This window comes from Chlorocebus sabaeus, chromosome 17, assembly GCF_047675955.1.
Source record: "Chlorocebus sabaeus isolate Y175 chromosome 17, mChlSab1.0.hap1, whole genome shotgun sequence".
In the NCBI taxonomy this organism is placed as follows: domain Eukaryota; kingdom Metazoa; phylum Chordata; class Mammalia; order Primates; family Cercopithecidae; genus Chlorocebus; species Chlorocebus sabaeus.
Genome location: NC_132920.1, coordinates 59,064,410 through 59,083,685, shown reverse-complemented (window position 1 = coordinate 59,083,685; position 19,276 = coordinate 59,064,410). Strand labels below are relative to the sequence as shown.

The 19,276-nt window shown below is 35.6% G+C and overlaps 1 protein-coding gene across 2 annotated transcripts in view; it reads left to right on the top strand.

The window, feature by feature from the left end:
* COL21A1 (collagen type XXI alpha 1 chain) overlaps window positions 1-19,276 on the top strand; it is a 197,604-nt gene that overhangs the window by 140,745 nt on the left and 37,583 nt on the right. For both annotated transcript variants that reach the window (XM_073006080.1, XM_073006079.1), the window contains one exon: window positions 12,166-12,219. In XM_073006080.1, the coding sequence (XP_072862181.1) occupies window positions 12,166-12,219 (54 nt within the window). The remainder of the gene's footprint in view (window positions 1-12,165; window positions 12,220-19,276) is intronic.

The following is a 19,276-nucleotide window of genomic DNA, read 5'->3' as shown; positions in this document are numbered from 1 at the left end:
CCCCATAGCCACCACAGCTTGAGGCTGAGTCCTACATGAAGCCAGCAAGTCTCAGAGGTTCAACAAGGCCCTTGGTGTAGTACCTAGGTATCGCTGCTACTTATTCAGGGCCCAAGGGCTGCTCTTCAGTTAACAGGTGATGAATGCTGGCAGGACTGCATCCTTTCCTTCAAGGCAGTGAGTTTACTTCTGGCCCAGGGTGTGTCTAGAAATGTCATCTGGGAGCTGGGGCCTGGAAAGGGGGCCTCTTGACTCTAGCCAGTGCCCTATCCTGCTGTGGCTGAGCTGATATCCAAGATGCAAGACAAAGTCCTCCTCACTTTTCCCTCTCCTCTCCTCAAGGATTATAGAAGGAAGGGGGGTCTCTTTTGGAGCCATGAGCTTTGCAGTCTGGGGTCAGGAGAAGGATGCTGCCAACACTCTCTTGGCTGCCGCAGTGTGTGTCTCAGTATGTTGTGTGCCTCCCCAGTCCACTGTCTCTGGGCCTAGTTCAGCCTTAGGACTCTCTTATGAGTTACAGACATTATGGCCTAGGCTCCCTTTTAAGTTTGCTTGGAGACTGAAGCACTTTGGCCCTTGGTGGTGAGGTTTGCAGGCACTCAAGTTCAGACCACTGGGATGGGTGATTCTCCTTTGGTTGGGGCTGGTTTAAATGCTTCCTCTGGGCTGGGTGCTGTGACTCATGCCTGTAATCCCAGCACTTTGGGAGGCCAAGGCAGGCAGATCACCTGAGGTCAGGAGTTCGAGACCAGCCTGACCAACATGGAGAAACCCAGTCTCTACTAAAAATACAAAATTAGCTGGGCATGGCGGCACGTGTCTGTAATCCCAGCTACTTGGGAGGCTGAAGCAGGAGAATCGCTTGAACCTGGGAGGCAGAGGTTGCGGTGAGCCGAGATCACCACTGCACTCCAGCCTGGGTGACAGAGCGAGACTTTGTATCAAAAAAAAAAAAAAAAAAGCTGCTTCTGTGGGCAGGCATCAGTTCAGTTTGGTCTGGTTTTCCTTTCTGCTTTAACAGGACAGCACTGCTTTCAGTGCTTTACACTTGCTGTGTTCTCCCTTCGTCAGCACCCAGAAATCCTTTCCACTCCATGCTGCCTCTGCTGGGGATGGGGAAGGGGTGGCGTCGGCAATTCAGGATTGTTTTTTCTCTCTCTTCAGTGCCTCTTTCAGCAATATGGAATTAAAACCAGGTACTGTGAGTGCTCACCTGATTTTTGGTTCTTTGAAGGTGTTTTTTCTTTGTAGATAATTGTTAACTCAGTGTTCTTGCTGGGACGGGGTGACAATGGGTGGAGTTTTCTACTCCATCTTGCTTGTCTCCCTCCTGATTTATGTTGAATTAATTTCTATGTATGGTATGAGATAAAAATCAAGGCTCATTTTTTCCCCATATGGAGATTCAGTTATTCTAGCACCATTTATTGGAGACGATCATTTCCCTTTGAATTACATTAACACTTTTGCCAAATATGAATTGATCAATATGTGCATTCCACTAATTTCTACCCATATTCTTTCCTCAACAACACAGTCTTAATTATTATAGCTTTAAAATAAACCGTGAAATTATGTGATGTTGAACACTCTTAATTTTTTTTTTTTTTAGAAATTGTAATGGATATTATAGATTTACATAAATTCCATATTATTTTTAGTATCAGCTTAAAAATTTTTACCAAGAGAGCCTGAGATGTTGTGTTAAAGTTTTTTCTTTCTCTTTTTCTTTTTTTCTGAGACAAAGTCTCACCCTTGTCACCCAGGCTGAAGTGCAATGGCATGATCTTGGCTCACTGCAACCTCTGCCTTCCAGGTTCAAGCCATTCTCCTGCCTCAGCCTCCTGAGTAGCTGGGATTACAGGCACCCACCACCATGCCTGGCTAATTTTTTTTTTGTATTTTTAGTAGAGACGGGGTTTCATCATATTGGCCGGGTTGGTCTTGAACTCCTGACCCCAGGTGATCCACCCGCCTCAGCTTCCCAAAGTGCTGGGATTACAGGCATGAGCCACCATGCCTGGCCAAAGTTTTTAGTGTGAAATCAATGTAGATTTACAGAAAAGTTGCAAATATAGTAGAGAATTCCTCATACCCTTTATCCGACTTCTGTTGAAGTTAACATTTTATATTACTATGGTATATTTGTCAAAACTAAGAAACCAATATTGGCACATTACTGTCAACTGGACTCCATACTTTATTTGGGTTTCATTAGTTTTTCTACTAATGTAATTTTTCTGTGCCAGGATCCAGTCCAGGATATCACATTACATTTATTTGCTGTGCCTTCCTATTTTGCGCTGATCTGTGATAGTTTATCAGTCATTTCTTGTCTGTCATGACATTGATGATTTTGAAGAATATTGACCAGGTATTTTGTAGAATATCACTCAGTTTGAGTTTGTTTCATGCTTTCCTCATGATTAGATTCGGATTATGGTTGGGTTTTTTTCTGTTTTGGAAAAGGATAACAGAGGGTTCAAGTGTCCTATTTATCAAATCAGAATGTACATGCTATCCAGATGAATATTCACTGGTGACATTAATGATGATCACCTGTTTTATAGTATTTACAAACTTTCTTGCTACTTTTTCATCCCATATTCTGTTCTTCGGAAGCAAGTCACCAAATTCAAGCCCTACTCTAGGTGGAGTGTAGACTTAAGCTCCAAATCTTAGAGGGAAGAGTATCTTCATGTCTCTAAATTTATTTGGGGAGAGTTGCTCTCTTAACAATATTGAATTTTTCAATCCATGAACATGGTATTTTGTTTCACTCATGTGAGTTTATTTTAACTCAGCAAAGTTTTGTCATTTTCAGATCTTGTAAGTCTTCTGTTAAGTTCATATCTAAGTATTTTATTATATTTCTTCATACTCATAAGTAGACTTTGAAAAGTTTATTTTCAGTTTGTTTGTGGCTAATATATGGAAATATTATTAGTTTCAGTATATTGATTGTATATCCTACAGTCTTGTTAAATTCACTTATTAGTTCCTGCAGCCTTTTTTGTTGGTTTCTTAGGTTTTTCTACATAGATGATTATGTTGACTACAAATAGACAGTTTTCTTCTTCTATACTAATTTATATGAAATTTATTTATTTTAATATTTTTATTCACTAAACAAGCCCTCAATACAATAATGAATAAAAGGGGTAAAAGCACACATTTTTGCCTTGCTTCTCTGATCTTAGGTAGAAACCATCAGTCTTTTAACACTGAATGTTAGTTGGTTTTACATAGAAGCCTTGCCTCAGGATGAGAAAATTCCCTTTTATTCCTAGTCTATTGAGAGTTTTCTTTTAAAATATCATGATTAGATGTTGAATTTTGCAAAAAAAAAAAAAAAAAAAAAAAGTTGTTTCTGCCTTCACTGACTTGATTATATAATTTTCCTCTCATATTTTCTTAATATACAACATTGATTTTTATATGTTACACTAATTTTGCATTATTGGGATAAACCACAATTGGTTATCTTATAATATTCTTTTTATATATTACTGGATTCAATTAACAAAAGTTTTATTTCATATAATTTGTGTCTATGTCCATGGATGATATTGATCAACAGTTTTCTTTTTTGTGATATTTTTGTCTGGCTTCAATATCAAAGCAATACTGGCATTTATTTTCTGAAAGCATTTGTATAGCATTGGTGTCATTTCTTCCTTATATGTTTGGTAGAATTTGCCAGTGAAACCCTCTGGGCCTGAGCTTTGTAGGTGTGTTGTATGTCTAAGGAACATTTTCATTAATAATACACCTATTTAGATTTTATCTTTCTTCTTGAGCAACCTTCAGCAATTTGTACATTTCAATGAATTTGTCCATATCATTTAACTTGCAAATTTCTTGGCATATTTTGTTCACAATACTGCCTTATTCTTGTCCTTTAAATGTCTGTAGGTTTGTAGTAATGTCCCTTATTTCATTCCTGATATTATATGTATTGTAACGATAATTTCTTATTGATACTTTACAATTGAAATCAAGCACTGCAGAATTTTTCCTACTCTTCCCCTCTGTCATTTGAGCCTGGTTCTTTTTTGTTCTTGGATAACTTTCTCTTATTTTTTCCATGGGGATTTGTTTGTTTAAGCTTTCTTTCTCTTATAGGGTCAATAATAATAAGCTTCACTCTCCTAGGGAACTAATATTTCATTTGTATTTTTCAAGTGACTTGTATAAAATTGTGCCAGTTCCTCTCATGATTTTTAGAAAGTTTTCTCTGTTTTAATGATTATTCTCCCTTGGTCATCATTTCTTACTTTGAATATTTATGCTTTCACTCTCTACTTTTTTTATTTTTATTTTTTTTACTTTTATATGTTTCTGGTTTCCCTCCTGTGTTGGATTTTTTCAAAGATCTAACATTGTAATTTATTTTTTGACTTCATTAAATTTTTTTTACTTTTATCCTATTTCTTTATTCTTTTTTCCTACATTTTTTCTAGCTTTTACAATTGAGAATTGAATTCATTTACATTCATTTTTTGTTATTTTTGTAGTTAAACTATGAATATTTTTCTCATCATTGTTTCAGTTGTATCCTCTTGATTCTGATATGCAATGTTTTCATTAACTTTTTTAAAAAGAAATTTTGTAATTCTAGTTTTTCTCTATTTCCTAAGAGTTGTTTAAAGAGTTAAAAGTCTTTTTAGGGTAAAAATCATTTTATTTAGATTTTGTTGCTAATTTCTGATATTATTGCACTGTATCAGAGAATGTTTGTATAATCTTCTTTATAAGTTTTAGTGAATTTTTTCTTTGACTTATTGTATGTTTAATTTTCAGGAATGTTCCCTGTGCATATGAGAAGGTAAATCTCTATTTTCAGAGTGTAAAACTCCATATACATTCATAAGAACTACCTTATTGAATATCTTATTTGGATCTTCTGTAACTTAATTCTTTGTTTGGCCTGTCTTGAACAGAGAGTGGCGTATTAGTGTCTATTATTTGTGCATTTTTGTCTATTTTTTCTTTCACTTTCTGTTTCACGAATGTAGTTTCTACGTTGTTCATTGTATAGATATTTTTCACTACTACATCTTCATTTTGAATTGTGGCTTTGGCATTATAAAATACATTTTTTGTTTCCTTTAATAATTTTTCACTTGAATTCTACCTTGTCCGGTATCAGGATTACACGTTTTCTTTTTGATTATTTTTATTTGCTTGCTACACCTTCGCCCATCCTTCTATTGTCTAGCTTTAGCTTTTTGAGCCATTTTGTTGTAGTTGTGTCTCTTGTATCAAGTGTAGAGTTGTTCTTTGCTTCTTAAAGCAATCTGAATTTTTTTATTTTAATAGATTAAGTCTATTTTCACCCATTGTCTGATAGGTTTGGTCTTTTCTCTGTCAAAATACTCCCGTTGTAATTTTGTTATCTTATTATGTAAATTCTGCTCTACTGATTATGTTTCTTTCTCAGTGTGATTTGTTGCCTTTTCCTAGTCTGCTTTTAATTTCTTTGGGATTTAGGAAAATTTATATTTTTATTTTAGTGGTCTTTATACTACATTTACTACTCCTTGTAAATATCCATTTCAGAATTCTGTTATTCTCCCTTTACATACCTTGAGCATCAACTCTTTGTTGTGTTAAATTTAAATTATACCTTATTATCTATGTGGAAATTAATGAATTTATTCTATTTTCTCCTTTTCCTTATGCTTTTCTTCTTGTTTAATTATATTATTTCTACCTTATCAGATTATATAATATTTATAAAATACTCTTTACATTTTACCTTTGTTTCAGATCTGCAATTAAATATACTTGGTGTTTGTCACCAGCACCTTTACCAGTATTCCACAGTCACATTTGGGTTTAGTAAAGGTTTTCCTCCTTTGGAAGGACTTGTGAATACAGTACTCTGAATTCTTGATATTTTAGTATGTTTTTCTGCACTTTTATTATTTGAATGACAGCTTGGCTAACTATAAAATCCTTGTCTCACTGTTCTTCACTGTTTTTTTTTTTTTTTTTCTGAATTTCTTAGAAATACTGCTTACACTGCCAACATGTATGTTGCTGATGTCAATCTAATTGTCTTGCCTTTGTGACTCTTTTTCATATGAAGATGAGAGTTTAAAACAAAAACAATTTTGCATTTAAAGTCTAATAGCATATGTTTCAGAATTTAAAATCCCAGTTACTCCAAAAAACTTTAGAAAGGAAGATGCAGGGGTTTTTTTTTTTTTCTTTTTTCTGGAATGTTCTTTTGAATTATAGTGTTAAATATAAATTCTGTTATTTATTTATTTTTTTTTGGTTTATAGCTCAAGGACTCCAATTACAGATATGTTGAAATTTCTTTGTCTTCTATCATTTCTGATCCTTTTAATGTGTTTCAAAAGTCTATTTTTATTGGCTATGCTTGTTTTCTCCTCATTGTCGTTTATAATTTTAAGTTAAATCTATTCTCCCTGGGTTTCTAGTAATTTAATCATTGTTCTCATCTGAGATGATTTTGTCTTTTTGATTCCTGAGTAAATTCTTATTTCATGTATTCCTTTTATACATTTTCTGTCTGAATTTTTTAACTAATAAAAATACTTGTATAATGTTTGTTAATCCAGGTTACAGCATTTTGTTTCAGTTTTCTTTATGTTTATTTTTGTGTGAGGAAAATATGAAAAGTTTTTATTATGTTTTTCTTTTTATTCTTTTTTTTTTTTTTTTGGACGCTATCTGCCAATTCTTTTCAAATTTCAAATATCCTGCATATATTTTGACCTGCAATAATAAGCAGGGTTGTACATGTTTGGGTAGCTTGCTGGACTTCTTAGTTGCAGATTGTCTCTTCTTTTATATATAATGAAGTTAGAAGTTTCTTTAGCTAATGAGATTACTGGGTAGGATTTGGTGTGTTTTCTGCTGGGGATGTGGAGGAGTGAGAAACATAATGTGTTGATTTTAGATTCTTGTGGCACATCCACGGGAAGATGTTGAGTAAGCAGTTATACACAGAGAAGCAGCTCCATCTTATTTAGAGAAGGGGAAAGAATGGGATATAGAACAGAGGTGTAAGGAATTATCTTAGATTGAATGAAAGACCCCTGTTTACTGTAATAAAATGAAAGAGGAATGGATGGGTGCAAATGCAGGTAGGTGTGTTGGTTTGGTGGCAGAATGTTTGTATCCCATTTTTTCTTAGAATGTTGGGACAAGGAGAAAAAAGCGTTTGTTGTTTGGAGAATATTTTATATAGCAGAAACTTTCTATATACATGAAAAATGTGGTAGAGAGGAGATACAGGAAATATAGAAGTTGTATTGAAGTCCAGTTGAAGCTGGAAGTTATAATCTCTATGATTACTATAGTATTTTTCCTCCATAGCCATACTTAGAACATAAGCATAGGCTGAGGCTGTTTTCAGTTTGGTTTACTCAACATTGGAATTTGCATAAGCCAGTATGGTGGATGCAGAGTGAAGTAAAGGGGAAGAATTTTAGTTAGAAAGTGGTTGAAATAATTAAATGTAGCGTTTAAACTGGATATGCAAAGAACCAAAGACAGAAAAGGACAAATTATAACAAAAGGCATAACTCATTGGATATTTTCCAAGAGCTTGGCTCTTTTTACAGTACTGTACATGCATTTTCTCATTAATCTCATAAATCATTATGAGTTGTAAGTGGAAAAAATTTACCCTTTCACAGATGAAGAAACAAAGAACTAGAGTAAATAACTTGTCCAAGGTGACATAGCCATAACTTAACAACCAATGAAAATTCTGCTCACCAACTGGTTAGAAATCATGTTATACCCAAATATTCTCTCGTAGTTATAGAAAATAATGATGAAACTGTTGAACCTACTGCTTTTAATAATATATATCTATCTATATCTATCTATCTATCTATATATTTTTTTCCTTTTTGAGATAGAGTCTCGCTCTGTCACCCAGGCTGGAGTGCAGTGGCACGATCTCGGCTCAGTGCAAGCTCCACCTCCCGGGTTCAAGCCATTCTCCTGTTTCAGCCTCCCAAGCAGCTGGGACTACAGGTGCCCGCCACCACGCCCGGCTAACTTTTTGTATTTTTTGTAGAGACGGGGTTTCACCTTTTTAGTCAGGATGCTCTTGATCTCCTGACCTTGTGATCCACCTGTCTCAGCCTCCCAAAGTGCGGGATTACAGGCATGAGCCACCGTGCCCGGCCTTTTAATGATATCTCAACCAGAATAAAGAAGGATTGGCTTTATGTTTAAAAATACTCATTTTGCAAAAATTATAATGACAAACTATAGCAATTCACGTATTAAAATAATATACATTATTTGAAAATAATATAGCCAAAAATACATCATGACTAAAGGATTGTTAAAACCTCAACTTTTTGGTGGCCGTGGATCTCCCTTTCTGTGCCAAGAGTTGCATAAGGCATTTTCACAAAGGCTCTTGTTTTCTTAAAAAACAAAATATATGAAGTTTGGAGTATTAATGTCATTTTATGCATAACATCAGGTTCAAAGAGATGAAGGGATTTAGTTAAACATGCACCGCTAGTTCCATGGCAGAGTGAGGGTTCCGGGTCTAGTTTGTATGCTCACTGCTGTGCATGATACTTTCGAAATGTTTGTCTACTCGGTCAGCCAGGAGACGCTTCCTCAGCCTTGCATCTTCAGTACATCCGCAGGCATGCTAGAGATTTGTTTACAAACGAAGAATAAACTATGCCATAAGATCAAAGTCAAAATAAAGTGTTTCCTTAACAAAGCAAGGATCTTCCTCAAAATTAAACTATATTTTCATGATCAGTAAACCTACCTTCCACCTGATTTTGAAGATTGCTATAAGCAAACTAAATTACTTTCCATCCTTTTATTTTTTGTGAGTAAATACCAAGGACCACAGCATGAAAGGAAATACACATGGAGTGCAAGTTTCACATGCCTGGTTTTAGTTAAATTTCCTTTTTTTAAGTAACTGTTTTGTTGTGGAATAAATCATTTTTGACGTTAGCTGCAGAAATTAGATGGAGGAATAATGTTAAGCATGACATTTTCTCAATTATGTTATATCAAGAAGGGAGTTAATAACAGAATAGAAAAACAATAAATTGAAGATGGGGCTGTGTTTTATACTTTTTCAAATGCCCAACAAACTGGTCTGCACCGGGTTATCCAGGTTGTAAAAGTAATCAAGTGATCGGGTTAAGTTCTGGTAACAATACTAAAGTTCACAAGCTGGTTGTGTCTTGCATTTGATTATTTCGAGGAAATGCCAAGTAGAAATTATCCTTTCATTTCTTGATGAAACATTATTAAAATCCATTATTTAAAAATGAAGAGAGTGTTCTTAGGTAAAGATGACCGGCCATTATCTTGTAATAACTAACTGCATAATTGTCCAGCAGTAAATGCTAGAGCTTTATCCACAAATGCTGTTCCCTTTTCCTTTATCTCCTTGAAACTGAACACTCCTTGATATACCCCAATGATTGTAAAGAAGGGTACCTGTGGTTTTATATTATGTTTGGCACTAGTCTAAGTATTGTAGGTGATTAAAAATACTCATATAAGTTATGTTTTCTACCTTTAAAAGAATGCTTAATCAAACAAATAACATATATAAACAAGACACCTGCTAAACAACTTAGCATAATAAAATTCAGTACTCAGTGAAAAGCTATACAATGCTATAGAAGTTCATAGAACAGAGGGACTCATAAATGCAGAAAGAGTCTGTAAGTCTATTTTGAGATCTGGGCTAGAGTAATGTTTCTAAAAGTGTTGTCCCAGGACTAGCGGTCTCAGCACCTTCTGTAAACTTATTAGAAATGCAGTTTTCAGGGGTTTGCCCCAGACCTACCGTATCAGGAACTCTGGGTTGGGACCCACAATCTGCAGTTTAACAAACCTTCCAGGTGATTCAGATGAAGCTAAATTTTGAGAATCACTGCTATAGATAATAAAGAATGTGATATTTTATTCAGTTAATATGTTAAGTGTCTAATATAAAGTAGGAAGAACACAGTCAGTTAAATCTTCAAATAATTGTGGAACTTCATTATTGATGAACTTTGCTGACGGCTACTTATGTTTTTTAAACTCCTAGTAATTAAAATAAAATGATATTAGGTCATTAGACAGGTAGAAAAAAATAGAGATTTTATAAATCAAAGTAGTCATGATTTTATAAATCAAAGTAGTCATCTAATCATGTATTTTACCATTACTTTTAATGGCAAAAACTGCAATTACTTTTACACCAACCTAATAATTTCAAATTAATTGTTTCTACTATTTGGCAACTGCCTTACCCTCTTTATTTTATATACAGAAGATATAAACTACAGATTGTTTTATAAGTCACATATGACAGTACCTGGAAGTAGGAGAAGTTAAATGATCTAATGACTTACAGCAGTGCTGGTTCTCCAATGGCTGCATTAGAATCACCTGGGAAAATTATTAACACAGACTGCTGGCCCCCACCCAGAGATTCTGGCTTAGTATGCTGCAGTATGGCCTGAAATTTTACATTGTGAAGAAGTTGCCATGTTAAATGAAGAAGTTGATCTTACCTGGTCTGAGGACCGTATTTGAGAACTACTAATATGAGCGATTCCTTCTGACTATTGATACAAGTATTGAGTTCACATAAAAATATTGCATTGTTTCTCCATAGTATTAGGATCTAACATATCTTTGTCTTGAATTTTTTAGGCTTTTGAAACTGTAGCTTTCAAACTAAGTAGATCCAACATTTTTTCCTCCAATATTTTTATATGCTTTTCTGTAGAACTATTGGATTAGCAATAACTTCTCTCCCTCTAATTTGGCTAATTTTCAGGAAAGCATTAATCTTTGCTCCTTTTATCCTCAATTGTCATCTAGTGTTTATAAATAAAACTGTTATAGATTAAATATTTGGCTTTAGTCGGCATTTCACAGTCTAATAAAATGCAGGAGTTCACACAAGTGGGAGAATTGTTTAGATAATGTAATATGGTTGAATTTTTTTCTAGTGCTGATTATGTTTGCCAAATTTTAGAGGCTCTTCTGTGCTTTACTTTCTATAATTTTGGAAAATTTATTAGAATAGGAAATTATGGATGACAGTGTTATAATATGCGTCAGTGCCTTGCATTCTGAGACTCTTTCTCCCTTAAACTTATTTCAACTCAGGTATTTGAGACATTTACAGGAAAAAATGCTTTTGTTTTACTTCCTATCTTGCTTTCATCTAGGATAAAATGTTCTTTCTGGTAAGAATCAAGTGTGGCAAATTGCTTGCAGAGAACTTTGCTTGTTGTGATGTAGCATTTTGCTGGACAGAAACAAATGCATGGTTCATAATGACTGTTAGATTTCAAAAAGCCTGGGGTGTGTACATGTGTGTATATGTGTCAACAGGCTCTTCCTTGCTATCCCTTATTTTGCTCAGACAGTTTAATAGTTGTACTAATCTGCAGATATTATACATTTTAGGATTATTTTCAGCTAATATTTATTGTTTTAGTAGATAAAGTGTCAGATACATTTATATTCACTAGCAATTGATTCATTTGGGAAAAAAAGTTAGCTTCCAAAAAGTAGATGTAAAATAAGATGCTTAACTTGAACATAGTAATGTAAAGGTATATATAACTAAAAACAATTATAATTTTAACAGCTACCTAAAATACGCATTTTAGATGTTTATTTTAAATAGGTATATACTAAAGTGCCAGATAGTTTCAACTAATAACCTATAAATAGCTCCATTCCTAATGAAAGTTTTGTTTTTACTTTAAAATGTAACTCTTTGAAGGCAAGGTCAAATGAAGTCCAACAAAATGATCAGTTTTAAAGTAAAAATGAAAAAGTAAATATGAATAGGACTGATATAGAATATTGATCACATTTACCTTGGAGATAAGATGGTCTATTCTCATAAGAATGACTATACAGTACCACAGTTATTTTATAACTTAACTCAATTATCTGCCATTATGTACACTTTTTTGTTGTTTATATAGTCACTTTATGAATTTCTGAAAAAGTTATTTGATGTGGGGAAAAGTTAATATCAATAGTCCAGAAGTAATTTTAATTTTTCTGTTTGTATCTAATGTTCTTTAATACGTAATGTTATATGTTGTTATTTTGGTAAGCAGACCTCAAAACTGAATTCTCTATTTCTTTTTATCAAATCATTAAAAGGGAGAAGCAGGATCCCCTGGTGCTCCGGGGCAGGATGGAACACGGGGACAGCCTGTGAGTACCTTCTCATTTCAGTTCTAAAAGATGAAGTTCTTTTCCTGTTTTGAAATCCTTTCGGTTATTTAAACTCTTCTCTCAGATGCCCTATTATTTGTTCAGTGACTTCCAGATTTTAGATGTTGTAGAAGCTCCTTGTGAAACACCATAAAATATTGAAATGTTGAATCCTCTTTTAGAAACCAGGAAGAATTTTGCAAACAGGGTGAGTCACAAACCACAAGCACTCATGCCCAAACAAATGCATGGTTAACACAAACATCATGGTCTGTTGCTCAGCCTTTAGTCAATGTCACTTTACCACTCATCTATTGTTTCATAGTATGGTCTTTGGGATCTTGTGTTCAATAAAAATCAGGGGTAGAGAAACATGACTAAGAAAGTACTGAATCTGAATCCTAGATATCTACATTTTTAGCAAGTGTCCCAGGTGATTCTGAACTTCAGGTGAGTTTTAAAAATATAGTTTGCCCCCACGTTTTATTCCTACAACTCACGGCCAACATTTAAATACCAGCAGATCTTATTTTATTCATCAAAGGTACCTACCCTCAAGAAATTTGAAATTTGCTTTGTGGGGAGCTAGGTTAAGAAGTGAAGTAATAGTTGAGGTGTATTTTTATCACATTTATCACAAAGTGTTCAGTTGAGATTTCAGAATTTAAATATTGTACATAAGAGGGAGAGAGGTACCACCAAAGCTTCTTAAATAGGGTAGAGGGATTAAACTGCTCTTAAAGTTACTTAATAAAATTTTCATTGAGTTTCATCTTGTGTATGATTATGTTCTGGGGCAAGTTCCATATAATGCTATTGCCTTCCAGAAGCTTATAATTTAATTTGGAAGACTGAAAAAATTGATGCAAATAATTACCAACTGTTTATAGTATGGGCCAAATATGAATCTGATATGGAGTCAGAAAGCCAGGGTTTGGAGATGATTACTGCTACATTTCATCAGTGTGAGCTTGGAGAAGTCACTTCACATCCCTGAATATCTTTCTCTAAGTATGAATAGTGTAGATGCTTATAATGCTTACTGCATAGGGTTGTTGTGAAGCTTATGTAGGAAATTTTTAAAAATTGTAAGAACATTGCACAAATGCATGGGCCTATTCTAAGTGCTGAAAGAGTATAGGAAGGTAATCCTGTTATTGAGGTGCTTGAAAAAATTTTTACCAAGGGTTTGGGCCAGGTTTGTTCAAGAAAGGATGACGGGGAATTAAAGGAAGACGGGAGAGAGATAACTCATCTGAATGAAGACACATATGTGAGATGGTTAAAGGTGTGCCCCGGAAATAATGAAATGATCTTAATCAGTTCCTGAATCTGCACAGAATGGTCTCTGTTGGGTGTTAGAAAGTAAAGGTTGAAACTTCGCTAGGGCCATGAAATGGTCTCGCCTTGACTGCAAGTTTGAAAAGTAAACTTTATTCATTTGTCATTGAAGTTTTGTGAGAAAAAAAGATAACATAGTAAAAAGAATGGTTTTAGAGGCAGTGTATGAGCTTCTGGTGTGTGTGGAATGATTGGAAAGGAGAAGAAACTGGAAACAGGGCACTAGTTAGCAGGCTGTTTTGACAGATCAGGCATGAAGTAGAAGGCCTAGACTAGGGCATTAATAAGCATGGAGTGAGTTCAATAGGGTAGCATCAGCTCAACATATCTGAGCCATAATTGATGCTATGTAAGAAAAATTATGAGCGTTGGTAACTGGATATAAGACTTGGTGTGATTATTTGTTTATGATATTGTTTCAGAGTATAAAGTGTGTGTGTGTGGGGGGGTGTGTGTATGAGGGAAAGAGAATAAGAAACACAAAGAGAGGTGAGAGAAAGAAAGGTGAATGGGAAGAAGAGAAGGAAAAAGAGGAAGAGGGAAATAAGAGGCAATAGACATGAGAGCTTGGGTATAATTTAGGATGTGTCTGTGTGCTAAATGTTTGTGAGTCAGTTATTTGGAATCTGTAACTCGTTCTCCTGTAGAAACAATGTTAGAAAGGGCAGACTGACCGGCAGGTCTGTGTAGACCATGATTCAGTGTGAGGAGCACATATTTACTTTGAACATGATACTATTGAAATCTCTTAATAAAACCTAAAAAGAGAAAAGAAATATTAAACATAGGCTGATTTGGTGGCTCACGCCTGTAATCCCAACATTTTGGGAGGCCGAGGAGGGTGGATCACGAGGGCAGGAGATGGAGACCATCCTGGCTAACATGGTGAAATCCTGTCTGTACTAAAAACACAAAAATTTAGCCGGGCGTGGTAGCATGTGCCTGTAATCCCAGCTACTCGGGAGGCTGAGGCAGGAGAATCACTTGAACCTGGGAGGTAGGGGTTGCAGTGAGCCGAGATTGCACTACTGTACTCCAGTGACAGAGCAAGACCCCATCTCAAAAAAAAAAAAAAAAAAAGAAAAAAGAAAAAAGATAAAGAAAAGAAATATTAAATACAAAATGAGGAGTGCTTAGAAGATGCTTTCCTTTCCCATGGCTGCTTGTTTCTCACTTTTATCCCCAAAAAGACACTGGTTTGGGTTTGTTTTTGCCCTGCCTGCTCCCACTTTGTTCAAGACTTATTCCTGTCTAGAGTTGTTGCACTAGAATAATTTACCATTCCAGGGAGTGTGGTCCTTTAGATTTTAACCATTTCCTTCTTTCCTCCCAATACTCCTTACATCCCTGTAACGTTTAGCTTCAGTGGTGAGGGAAACACAGTGGCTGCCTCATGGAGGCTTACAGCCTAGTTGGGGAGATAGATGGTAAAAGGATAAACAAGCAAAAACTAAATTACCAAGTTCAAAAAGATAGACAAACAAGGTGCTGAGGCAAAGATTAATGTAAATGGGGTAGTAGAGGTTATTGAGATGAAATTTTTCCTCCTAAATCTAGTGTGTAGAAAACTGGGAGTTACTGAGTGAGACTCTCCTACTCCAGCCCAATAGATTGGGGAAGACATGAGGGGCCCCTTTACTTCTTTTCCTCCATTCCCCTCTCTTTCTTGTTGAATGGCAAAGAGGAAGCCAAGTTTCCTATGCCAGGAAATGCACCCTGTTAGGAAAGCAATTCATAGGTTAAGTGTCGCAAATTTGCTGATGTCTGGAAACAATTCTTCTGGTCTGTATTTTCTTCCAAATAAGAACAGAGGGCGTTACAAGCTACTTTTTTTTTTTTTTTTATTTTTACAATTAATGAAAACTTGGTTTTTATTATGCTGTGCAAACGGATTCTTATCATTTGTGGAAAAGCTTTGAAAATAGAAAAGAAATCCATAAAGTTTATATATTTTGTGACACAAAGAAATAAACATTCTTCCATTGTGTGGGAATAATAGTTTTAAGTAGTTGTAATAAATGACTTGGCTCTACTATAAAGGGCATATTCACTTTATTCTATAATGTGGCAGCCAAGAAAATTAATGGAGCTTCAGATGGAAGGACAGAAGCTCTTGGAAAAATGCTTTAAAGCTAATTCAACACAGCTTATGTCAGTCTAATGGTGATTCATCCCTGTAAGCAGATTGATACATATGAACACGAACTCCCAGAATTAAAATTAATGGCTAGCGCTATAATTTATTAGGAAATGATTCTATTGCTTCAAAGTACAAGTACATTCACATGTCAATACTTTGAATTTGAAAGCTAGTATGTGTCAATCCTAAAAGTAATCCAATCCTAAGAGTAATTTACTTTCTAAGTGGTAAATTATACCTAATTAACTTCAATTCAGGAAACTGTAAACTCAGGTCTAACAATGGATAGATTTATTATAACTTGTTTCAACCACGAATTGCTGTGTTTAAAGATTATATTCTTTCAATTATTTATTCAACAGTATTTACTGAGTGTCTACTTTGTGCCAGGCATCATACTAATTGAGGAGAATGTGAAGATTAATGAATCGTGGCCTGGCCATCAAGGAGTCAGATGAGCCAATAGATGGCAACACAGTATGAATGTTATGAATGTAGGTATGTGGGGAGCCCGAAAGGCCGTGGAAGATGTGTATAACCTTACATGAGTCTGCGGGCATTGCCAAAAGTTATGCATTCTTTAAAAAAAAATTGCATGCCAGACGTGGTGGCCCATGTGTGTAATCCCAGCATTTTGGGAGGCCAAGGCAGGTGGATTACTTGAGGTCAGGAGTTTTAGACCAGCATGGCAAACATGGTGAAATCCCACCTCTACTAAAAATACAAAAATTAACCAGGTGTGGTGGTGGGCACCTATAATCCCAGCTACTCAGGAGGCTGTGGCAGGAGAATCGCTTAAACCTGGAAGATGGAGGCTGCAGTGAGCCAAGATCATGCCACTGCACTCCAGCCTGGGTGACAGAGGGAGACTCTATCTCAAAAGAAACAAAAACAAAAAAACCAATATTATGAGATAGAATTCACATACAGTTCACCTATTTAAAATGTATAGGGATGCCTTCTTATAAACACAACTCTCTTGGCCAAATTCTGGATGATAAATATGAGTGGGCTCATCAAAGTGGTTTGGCCTGGCAAGGCAGGAGTGTGCAGCATGCATGTTCCAAAGTATAGAAGCAGAAGAAAACATATTCTGAGAAGAACTAACAGTAGTTCAGGCTGCCATGTGGTACATGAAAGGAAAGTGATAGAAACAGTAGGTAAGGTTTTAGGGATAGATAGTGGCCAAACCAGGAAGGACTTTAGATGTCTGTGCTGTTTGCACTTAATTCTGAGAGTAATGGGAGCCCTACTTCCCTACTTAAAACTTTTGACTGGAAGCAGTTAGCGAGCTCTGTCACCTCTAATAACAACTAAAGCAAGAATGGTCAGAGTTGGGAGGGGGAGAGTGGGATGGATTTGAAATGAACTAAACAGGTACTAGCAGGGCTTGAGGATCCACTGGATGTGGGTAAGATAAGAGATGACTCTCCAAAGTCTTATTGCATGGATGGATACAGAGGAACACCAAACAGTAAGCAGGGAATAGAACACAAAGAACCAGTTTTGGCTAGTGCAAGTGATCCTAAAATATTTTTAAATGGAACGTATCGAAATAATAACAAAGGTATTTAAAGAGAAGGTCTGTATTTTGGGATAATTAGAAAATAATAGGCTTGAAAAAATAGAAATTAATAAAATTGCAATAAAAAATTGTGGGTCAGATCCAAGGAAATTTTAGATGAATTTCTTTAAATACTAGTGGTAGTAGGTTAAAAAATGCCTCCTCCTAAAAAACATCAGATCTTAACTTCTGAAACCTGTAAATGTGGTTTTATTTGGATAAAAAGGTCTGTGCAGAAATGATCAAGTTAAAGATCTTCTGATGGGGAGATCTTGGATTTTCTGGTGGGCATGAACCAGTGTGTTGAAAGTTCAGAGCAAAACTGAAGTTTCCTAGAGAAAAAAGAAATTATTCCCATGGATTACAGTGTCAGCTCCTGCATGAGAGTTTCCAGCTTACACCTCCTAATTGTCTGTCTTATGGATCGGTGTTTGCCTAACCAGTCCCCACTCTTGCATAAACCAATATTTTGCAACAAGTCTCTGCCATGTGTATGTGTGTATACATACATTGATATATCTCAGCTGGTTCTGTTTCTCTGGTGGAACCCTGACTGATGCAGATTTTGTTTCCGGGAGTAAACTACCTAAGTACCTAAAATGTAGAGTGACTTGGGAACTGGGTAATATATAGAGGCTGTAAGAATTTTGAGGCACATGGTAGAAGTAGTCTATATTGCCTTGAACAGACTATTGGTAGACAAATGAATGTTAAAGATTGATAGTGAGGGCTCAGTGAAGAAGTGGAAGTCGTGTGGAGAAAGCCTTTCTCATCTTAGAAAATATGTATAGCATCATCAAGACACTGTTGCTAGATGAATGGACATTAAAGGCACTGTTGATAAAGGAGGAAAGAGGAACATGCTATAGGAAACTGGAAGAATGGTGACACCTTGTCATAAAGTGGCAGAAAATTTAGCTAAATGATATCCTGTAGTTATGCGGAAAGTAAGACTTCTAAGTGATGAACTTGTATATTTAGCTGACAAGATTGCCAAGCAAAGTGCTAAAGATAGAGCATGAATTTTTTTTTTTTTTTTTTTTTTTTACTGCTTATAGTAAAGTGTGAGGAGAAAAAGATATTTGAGAAAAGAACTGTTAAGCAAAAAGGAGCCAGCATTTGATGATTTGGGAAATATCCTGCTTATACAGATTGCAAAAGATGTTAAAATTAGCAACTTCACTGTTACACATGCATGCTGGAAACAAGGTTAAGGTTGTGGCTAGACAAAGTTTGCTAGTGCAAAAGAGATTAGATATGGGACTCATGTATCCATTCAACCAGCCCAGTGGAAGCCACAAATAAAGATATGAGACTATCCAGGAAAAACCTGGGGAGGAGCCTCTTGTATAATTGTGTAAATCCTCATTATATGTAAAGAAACTTACAAAGTTTTGATAATGTTATATCAGCAGAAACTCTGCCAGTTTGGAACGAAAGGTACAGAGACAAGACAAAGTGAGGGAAGGCTGTTGAACACTCAAAATTTTTATAGGTAGGAAGCAGGCTGATAAAACTACTCAACTTCAATTATGTACTATCTTTCAAGTAAAAAGGAATAGTGATTCCAAGGCTGGAATCGTGGGCACAGAGGCCAGAGCTTCTGACCCAGAGGGCAGGGTCCCAAGCCCAGAGGGGTATTCCTAGGTCATGAAATCTGATGGAATTTTTTTCTGCTGGATTCAACATTGCAGGGGATCAGTGAATCTTTTCTTCTCTTTGAATGGGTATGTTGATAACTTATCCTTTGCCTGTCTTAACATCATAATTGGGAAATAGATAACTTGCTCTGTAGTCTACAGGTTCATAGATGGAAAGGGATTTTGTCCCAGGATGGATCACATCCATAGCTGATTTAGATAACAAGATTTGGGACTTTTGAGTGATTTATTATTTAGATAAGAATTTGAACTTCACTGTAATAAGTTGAGACTTTTGTGGACATGGGGTTGGGGTGGATGTATACTGTATGTGGGATGAATGTGAATCTTTGAAGTCCAGAGGGTAGACTG